General features: G+C 37.8%; 1 protein-coding gene across 4 annotated transcripts in view; it reads left to right on the top strand.

Annotated features, from left to right (window-relative positions):
* The first annotated feature begins 1,094 nt into the window (after positions 1-1,094).
* The window catches only part of LOC148410213 (oxysterol-binding protein-related protein 6-like), a 35,279-nt gene continuing 27,280 nt past the window's right edge, over positions 1,095-9,093 (top strand). For 3 of the 4 annotated variants that reach the window (XM_088437089.1, XM_088437087.1, XM_088437086.1), the window contains exons 1-3: positions 1,095-1,173; positions 8,560-8,667; positions 8,777-8,830. In XM_088437089.1, the coding sequence (XP_088293215.1) occupies positions 8,635-8,667; positions 8,777-8,830 (87 nt within the window). In that variant the 5' untranslated portion in view covers positions 1,095-1,173; positions 8,560-8,634. The remainder of the gene's footprint in view (positions 1,174-8,559; positions 8,668-8,776; positions 8,831-9,093) is intronic. The other variant, XM_088437088.1, reaches the window with a different exon arrangement.

Genomic DNA, 9,093 nt, shown 5'->3' with positions numbered 1-9,093 from the left:
AAATAATGCTTAAATAACTACAAAAGTATTCAAGCTGTTAAACGGAATAATTACAGGGTGAGACAACCCCCAAATTTTCTTAACATTACGTGACGTGACAGAATCTCCTGACCTGTTTAATATTGCGCCTGAGGAAAATGAAGCAAAAACACCGTTTTGTTTTGTTGTTTGATTGACACATATTTAAGTATTCAGTCAACACTTAAGTATCTGGGATTAAATGCCCGTACTCGTTAAGAAAAAAAAAAGAAGTGAAAAATCATTCCCGGCATTGAATGTTAAACTGGGTGAGTTGATTGCTTCTTAACCCAGATAATTTCACAGACCCTTTGCAATTAGGTCCAGCCCACTTTGAGAACCACTGTTATAGGTAAGAAGCCAAACAAACGGATCTGTGATTGGTTGTTTCCTGAGCTCTGCAACTGTGATGTCGTTTTTAAAATCTGTTATTTTTCACGTTTCACCTGAATGCAGCCTTCTCAGACACCTTGATATGCTACCACAAATTATATTTACATACATACAATAATCTCAATGCAAATTTTCATCCACCATTCTCTTATCGTCGCAAGGGTCGCTGGGGGAGTACATGCAACCAAGGCGTGGTGGATTTGAACTCGATTCCCTGAACTGTGAGTCGAATGTGCTAACCACTGCTTCACCAAGTGGCCTGAATGCAATATATATATATATATATATATATATATATATATATATATATATATATATATATATATATATATATATATATATTCTTGCACTCAACAATCAAATGTGTATAAAAATGTCCAAATAAATCACAAACTTTTAAAGAGAACATGCTAAACTACAAAAACTGTACATAGAAATGTAACTGATAACTGGGCATTGATAACTGGTTATTTTACTGAATAATGAAAAGGAAGAGCGTAGGCTATAAATGTTGCATGCTTTGCCTTTTAATGTACTATTGTTTAGTTCATTCATTTTTAGCCTATTGTGTAAGCATGGTCAGACGTAACTTGTAAATACCAGGACCACCCTTTTTCTTCCTCTTTTGATCCCATGATGCACCTGCGTGCCTTTTGCACGTGGTGCTAAACTCAACCTACCATCACAGCCCAGTCGCCAACAGAACCGCTCGGAGGACCTTTAAGGGGAGCCAAATTGCTTCTGCCGACTTCTCCGTTTCAGGTAAATAATTATCGTAGACTTTTTGGTAATTTTAGAAATTATCTTTAATATGACAGGAAGCTATAATTAGCTGCTGCATGTAAGCGCCATTTAAAACATTTATTTCGTCAGTGGCTATTCGTTTATAACTCGAGCCTGTGAGTATTTTCGTACAAACATTTTCATTTGTTTGTTACAATATAATCATTCGTTTTAGTCATTGTTTTCGTTGGGTAATACAACCATTGCGGTCTGTTGGAGAATCACAACTCTTAGGAAAAATAGTAGGTTTGTAACATTATTTCCCCCCATTTGTATTGCTGTAAATGCAACAGCGGTATTCAATTAAATGCCGATAGTGTGTGTCAGCTGTCCTAAAAAGACCAATGAAAATACGTAGGACTAGGTGTGTAAGTCTAATTTCCAAGTTTTTACAATGTGTTCTATAAATGACTTAAAACTATGAATGGCTCTCTGAAAGATTGTGGTAGTTTCGAGGAGCGAGGGAACCGGTCTGTCCGGATGACTGATGTGACGTCACATAAAACGGCAGAAATGTTTATTTATTTTTTTAATGGTGATGGATTGCGGAGGGTGACCGTCTTGCCTATAAATTAAAACTCGGGGCAATTCAACTTCGCTGACTGGTGCGATAAATTCTCACCAGGAAATCTTATTAGTTGGGTTATTTTGTAATTATCCTCAACCTGTTTTTTCCATCTGGCATCCCCTGTGTTATTTTGTTTCGGCCACGTGCCAACCAGCACTTTTTTTTTTTTTTAATTTCAAAATCACGTGGAAGACTGCTGACTTGACGTTTGTCCAAATAATCGTCATTGGTAGTGCTGAGGAATTGCATTCACAATATAATCGAAGTTTGACGAATCGCGATTTGTCTAATCGCATAGGCTGGAATTTGTATCACCGGATTGAGAGCAATCCGAAAAACGAGGGAGCGCAGAGGAGCATGTAAAAAAGGTTATGTTTCGCGCTATGTTTTTTTGGGTTTTTTTTGCACCAAAAGGCTAAAAATAACAACAGTGATAATTTAACATACCTTTATTTGTGTACAATTTGTTAAAAGAAACAAGTATTGGCCATTATTTCATGCTTTCGAAATTTATTTTATCTGTTGCTTCTTGAATCTAGAAGTCGCAGACTAACTTTTTTTTGAAGTTGATGCGCCCCCCCCCTCCCCCCACACACACACACACACACACACACTCCCAAACAAGTAGTTGTATCCTGGCAAAATCTTAAAATAGCAGCACTAGGCAACGTTGTCACGCAGTCCAAGATTAAAAGGATAAATTAAGCACTTAAACGGCTGTAATATTATGAGGATAAACGAAGCACTTCAACATAAAACACTCATGCAAAGAACGTCTTGACAAACGTCTTCCTTTGCAGTCTTAGTATCACCTTGTTGCTGACAGACCGATTCTCTTGGTGTGCTTAAAAGCACAAATTTATTTAGTAGGTAGAGGGTTTTCATTAAAAGTTATTTGCTCACGATGCTTCTGAAAAGAAAAAGTTGTGAACCTATCAAAAATCAGGAGGGCAGTATTATTCAAGAATATAATCTGGAACTGCAAACAATCTAGAATTGCTTCTCCTCCCAGATGAAAGTCAACACTTTGGATGCAATATATAGTCGTGATTGCGCCGAGAAAGACATCACCATCTTGCTTCACTTGTTTACCAAAGATTTGTTCGCTGTGAATTTGGAAAGTATCTTAATAGTTTCATTGTAGATTCAAGATTCAGAATGTAGCAGCATTTTACTTCATTGATTGACTCTGCAACAGATAAAGACGATCTTGGGTTAATACCCAGTGCTTCTGAATTATATTTTGAAAAGAGCCCCCCCCCCCCCCCCCCCATCCCAAAAAAAACAACCTGTAAACCTTTTTAACATCAACAAAAGAAAACACTATAAATCTACTTTCTACAACTGTAAATTATTTTTTACAGCGTTTACACAGGTTACAGCTTGTCTAAAACAGAAAAAAATAACTGCATCAAAGTGCCTGAAACTTAAAAAAAAAAAGATAAATTCTTATGAATCTTATGAAAGCCTTTTCCCTGGTGTCATTTGCGCCCCCGGGGGCCCATCCCACTATTTGAGAAGCACTGTGTTAATCCCATAATGCTAAAACTGGAAGGAACACGGTGAATATATTCATTTAACTCTTTACTTGCCAGCGCTAAAAATTCTCATCATGTAAAATACTTTTACGTAGTACGTTTTTGTTTTTCTTGTGTAAATAGAGTGATGACACTCGTGGCCAGCGCTCCTCTTAATTTTAAGCTTGTTGAGCACTGTAGTAATTAAGGGTGACCATTTGACGGGAGTGTTGCTCTCGATCGCTTTGAAAGATGTGATCAGCGGGTTGCCTTTTCCAATCACGCTTGGCACCAAAAAGAGTTAATGGCATTCATTTTTAAAATATTTTAAAACAATAATTTACGAATAATAAACACTGGGATTAGTCAAACAATGCAAGTCATGTCATATTCTAACTCATTCACAGACATTGAAAAGTATACTGTACTTGTCAAACAATATTTTTTTGTGGGATGAAATGGAAGTATCTAATTGGGCTCCACTGTAAATTTCTATCATAGAAATGCACAAACACCAGTTGATGACAACAAAGTCCCACTTTAGATATGAGATCAACTTTTTGACAATCTACAGGGAGAAACAAATGAAATTAGTAAATCTATCTTTTTTCTACTGATGATCAATATAGAACGGAAAAAGACAGTAGGGTTTTCACTTGAGTGAAAAGCTGGTCCTTATTTAGTCTCTGAAGTTCGTAGCCCCACTGTGCTGTTTTTTTGTTTGTTTGTTTGTTTGTTTTTTTGCATGTGGTCTCCCCATACTACCTTCTCACTACAGATCAACCACAATTGACTCATTCACCCCTGCCTTAAACAGTAAGCATTGTGATAAGTAATTGAGCCAATCTTTGCAGGTCCACAGGTCACCGCAGGTCTTAAATTGAATCGTAGTGACCTTGAAACCAGGCATTTAAGTGTAGTTTCAAATGTGTAAATAACCAGCAGATATCCTGCCATGTATGTTGACTTTAATGGCAAGTTACACGTGTATTGGTGAGGCTGGAGTGTCACCTTTGGACCTTTGGAGTTTGAGTTCATTTAAAGTTGGTGAATGGGTTTGTTTTTTGTTTTTTTTTAATTCACGTATTCTGCGTGTCAGTTTGAGGCAGGTTCTTTAAAAATAGGTGTCATGAAAGCAGGGTACGCCTCACAATTCAGGAACCCGAGTTCAAATCCAGCTGACTCTGGTTTTCCTGTGTGGAGTTTGTGTGTTTTCCCTTCTCCCGTGTGGGTTCTCGCCAGGTTCCTCCCACACTTCAAAAACATGCATGGCAAGTGTATTGGACATATTAATTGCCCTTAGGCGTGATTGGTTGCGTGATTGGTTACTCATCTCTGTGTGCCCTACGATTGGCTGGCAACCTGTTCTGGGTGTCCCCCGCCTACTGCCCGAAGCCAGCTGGGATAGGCACCAGCAAGCCTGCGCCCCTTGTGAGGATAAAACTTGGCTTATTCTTGACGCGCAAACCCTACTCGAGGAAAAGAGACCATGGAATGTGTTCGGCATGTGTTTTGCTGTACTTTATGCTGCTTTCCCCTGCAGACGATATTCTCCCATTCTATAGGTGGCGGTAAATGGAGTCTCCAGCATACAAACAGCACTACTCTAACAGAGGTAGAGAATCAAAGTAGATTCAAACAATCTTAATCATTCCAAGCTTTTTTTTTTTTTTTTTTAAACAGACTCCTCATTTGTCCCCAATGCACGTTTTTGCCAGACAGACTCCTCATTTCTCCCCAATGCGCATGCTTGCCAGGAGTTGTTTATGGTATTTAAGTCACAGTTGTCCTTCTCAGCCGAATCATTAAGATGTTTGTACCGGTGAACTTCCATTAGCAATAGGTCATCCGCCGTGTTTGCAGAATGTTTTTTTTTTTTATTGAAAGTTTTTCACCTTTTCATCTTAATAACACAAACCATGTGTTAAAATTGGACAGCCATGATCCATGTGGGCACTAAAGTCAAGGGTAGACCCAAATGTATTTTTGTAAAATTCACCCGAATTGAATTGAAATAAAAAAAAAAAGTGACTTGTTCTTGGAGACGTAGGGTAAATAAAATAGTCTGTGGCAGAGCATAGGCAGCTTGTCCTAAATAAATGTATCACCATAGCACCATTCTTGTAGATTGTTGCCAATCCACAACATATCAGTGGACAAAGAACTGTGGCTGAAAAATGGTTTGTGGTGGCAAAATGGTTTGTCTCATACACATACCAACACGCTCAAACTGTTTCAACTCCACTGCTGTATTCTTATTAAAATGAGTATTTGGGATATTATTGTCCATCCATCCACTATTCTAGCCACTAGTCTTTGGGCAGTAGGCAGGGTTCACACCCTGAACTGGTTACCAGCTAGTAGCAAGGCAGACAATGACGAGCAACCATTCACGCCTATGAACACAAATAAAGACAATTCAGTGAGTTCAATAAACTTACCATGCGTGTTTTTGGATTGTGGAAGAAAACCAGAGTATTCAGAGAAAATCTACACAATCACTGGGAGAACAACTTTTTTTTTTTTTTTTAAATTTATTTAAGAGCGTTTTAGGTGCAGCTCCCTCAATCTCGCAAATTCAATAACGCATTTCATGCGTTTTACCCGTTCAGGCATTTTTGACTGAGACTACTTGCATGTCTATTTCATCGACCAGTTGATTTAGAATGTGTGCAGTTAGTGTTGTCAAACACTGTGGGGTCGGTTGAGTCTTGAAGCATCAAGTGACTGATGTATGCTGTTATGTTTTTACAATGGTATTGCTTTTGTATTTAGTATCAAGGTACTTTATACAGCTATACTGTAGAAGTAAAAAGTTTGCTTCATGACAACACTGATATATACTATCAGCTTTGTTTTGTTCCATGTGTACGTATTGCGTTAACTTATGTTTAGTCTGTATATGCTATCACTGTGATTAAAATGTGGCCGAACAGGATTTTGACACAACACTGACAAATGTGCCTTCACACTCTTGATGTAATCTAGTTTAAAGTCATGTGAGCAGTAAGACGAGACGAATGTCATCTGATTTGTTGTGACCCATTTTGGTGGTGTTTTTGGAATTTTGTACTGAACACAAAGCAAACTGGTCAAGACACAGCCATTGTTTACGATCCAATCTACTGATTTGGGCTTAAAAGGAAGGACTCCCTATGAGAAAATACACACAAACACACACATACATATATGGAAAAAAAAAAATTCTCTCTCTCTCCCTCACTCCCCTCCCTCCCTCCCTCCCTCCCTCCCTCCCTCCCTCCCTCCCTCCCTCCCTCCCTCCCTCCTTCTCTCTCTCTCTCTCTCTCTCTGTCTCTGTCTCTATCATATTATTTATATATATGTATATATATTTATATATACATATACACACATATATATATGTATATATACATAATCTCACACACACACACACATATATATATATATATATATATATATATATATATATATATATATATATATATATATATATATATATATATATATATATGTGTGTATGTATGTATGTATATATATATATGTCTCTACACACACACACATACAGTAGGCCCCCGTGTTACGAACTTAATCCGTTCAGCGGCTAGGCTCGTAACTCAAATTGTCCGTATGATGGGCAATCCAAACCTATGTTAATTAGTGAATGCATGCAAGGCGTGCAAAAACCTTAGGTAAAAACATCACGACTTTATACACATATTAAAAATTAGTAATATAATCTACTGTACAGTTAAATTAAATAACATAAATATACAAAGGAAAAATGAAATTTACCTTTGGGGCGACGTGACTTGAGCTGGTGGAGGCGGAGGGGAGCAGAGATAAACCCGCAGAATTTAAATTTTTTTTTTTCTTAAACGAGAACATATCACCGGCGATTTCCTTCTATTTAATCCATAATAGAAGAAGCCTCTCCATTTTGTTGTTGACCAAGGTCCGTCCCCTGGCAAGGAAAGTCTTGCCCTTAGAAGACTTGCTTGCCTTCATAGCTTCCTTGTTATTGAGAATTGTACCGATCGTCGAGCGGTTACGGCCATACTCACTAGCAAGGTTAACTATGTGTGCGCCTCCTCCGTATTTTTTTTTTATTATCTCCTGCTTCGTTTCTCTTGTCATCATCCTCTTCCTTCTTCCTTTACCGCCACTTGCAATTTTTGGAAGCCATGTCTAACAGATAAAGTTTGCAAAGTCTTCACAACACACCAACCAGCTCGTGCCATCAGGCTAGATGAGGGCGTTCGGCCAATAGCATATCGGCATTTCTGTAATTGACGTGACGCCGGCCAGTAGCATATCCGCATCTCCGTGACTGAGATCGTGACTGTGACCTTAACCGACCAATAGCGTATCGGCATTTCCTTGACATGCGAGAAAAGTTGTTTTTGTTGATGCAGCAAAGCGGAAAATATAGTGCGGACACACTGACCAGCATGTTGGATGTTCGTCAGACGAAAGGTTTGTGAGTAAGTGTATGTATATATATAATATATATATATATATATATATATAAAGTTGTACGCTAATGCTAACATTAGTGGGTTGAACAACATGTTTTTTTCAATTTTTTTTTTCTTTAAAAAAAAAAAAAATACGTCCACCATTCAACATGGTGGATAAATATCACTCCGCCATCCTGCAGTAAGCGATCAGTTACGTTATGTTCTACATGAGGTTTCTTGAAGGCGTGTTTGGGTCGATTGGCTATTGCAGCTGTCTAACAAAAATATGGGCCCAATACACAATATGTCATCGCACACTGTACAGAAGCCTTCAAATTTTAAAGAGAATGCCCAGCGCCTTCGGACTCAGGCAGACATGAAGTCTGCCGTGAAGTCTGCCTGGTGACACACGTTAACTGAATTCCAATTGAAAAAAAAAAAGCTACATTAAAACTGCATATATATATATATATATATATATATATATATATATGCATGCAGTATAAATACATTTTAAATGAAATTGACTTATTATAGTTATTATAATTATTATAGTTTTATTATAGTTATGATAATGTCAGGTTGTATTAGGCTAGCAGAGAAGGCCTTGCTGGGCATGACGGGCCACCACTACTGTATCCAAATATTTCATTTTTTAAGTAGACTAACTAAACAGACCTATGCATATATTTGAAACCATACATACAACCACCTGCTGACACAAAATTGACAAATTCAGTTGATGATTCTATTGAGAGCTCATTTTGGTAGATTCCATTGAGGTCATTCATAATTTGTTTGTTTCTTGTGGCGCTTACCTGTTTTGTTCCCCTGATGACAGAGCCGGCAAGCCTGTTGGGTGAGGTAAAGAAGTCGTCCACTCTCAGCCCCACCCAGATACTTGCTCCTCTGTGATATGCACCTGTCTGACAAGCACATACCCACTCAGGTGTGGCCTTGCTCTTTATGTTGCATCAAGGAGATTTGTCCGAGGACTATGCCGTAGAAAATTTTATGGCGGTTTTGTTTTTCTGCTCTTCATTTATTCTTGGAAAAAGCTGAAGACATTTTATAGGGACTGTTTGGAACACGGAGCTGACAGACTCAAAAAGGTGTGTTTTCATTAAATATTTTTTTACTTGATGATAACCCTTTAAGCGCCAAAGTAGAAACTTTTGCAATTTATTACCAGTCATTTTCAAGCTACAACTATTTGAAAAAGTGATACCAAAACAGAATATTTTATTTGAAAAAAAAAACAAAAACCCTGGCACTACTGTATATGTGTGTATAAATGTGTGTTTGTGTATATATCTACAGTACATATCTATTTATGTGTATACTGTATGTGTATTTATGTGTATAGGTATACATA

Source organism: Hippichthys cyanospilos, chromosome 16, assembly GCF_059441005.1.
Source record: "Hippichthys cyanospilos isolate Australia breed blue-spotted pipefish chromosome 16, RoL_Hcya_1.0, whole genome shotgun sequence".
Classification (NCBI taxonomy): Eukaryota; Metazoa; Chordata; class Actinopteri; order Syngnathiformes; family Syngnathidae; genus Hippichthys; species Hippichthys cyanospilos.
The sequence above is the reverse complement of the archived record's forward strand: the minus strand, read 5'-3'. Positions and strand labels throughout refer to the sequence as shown.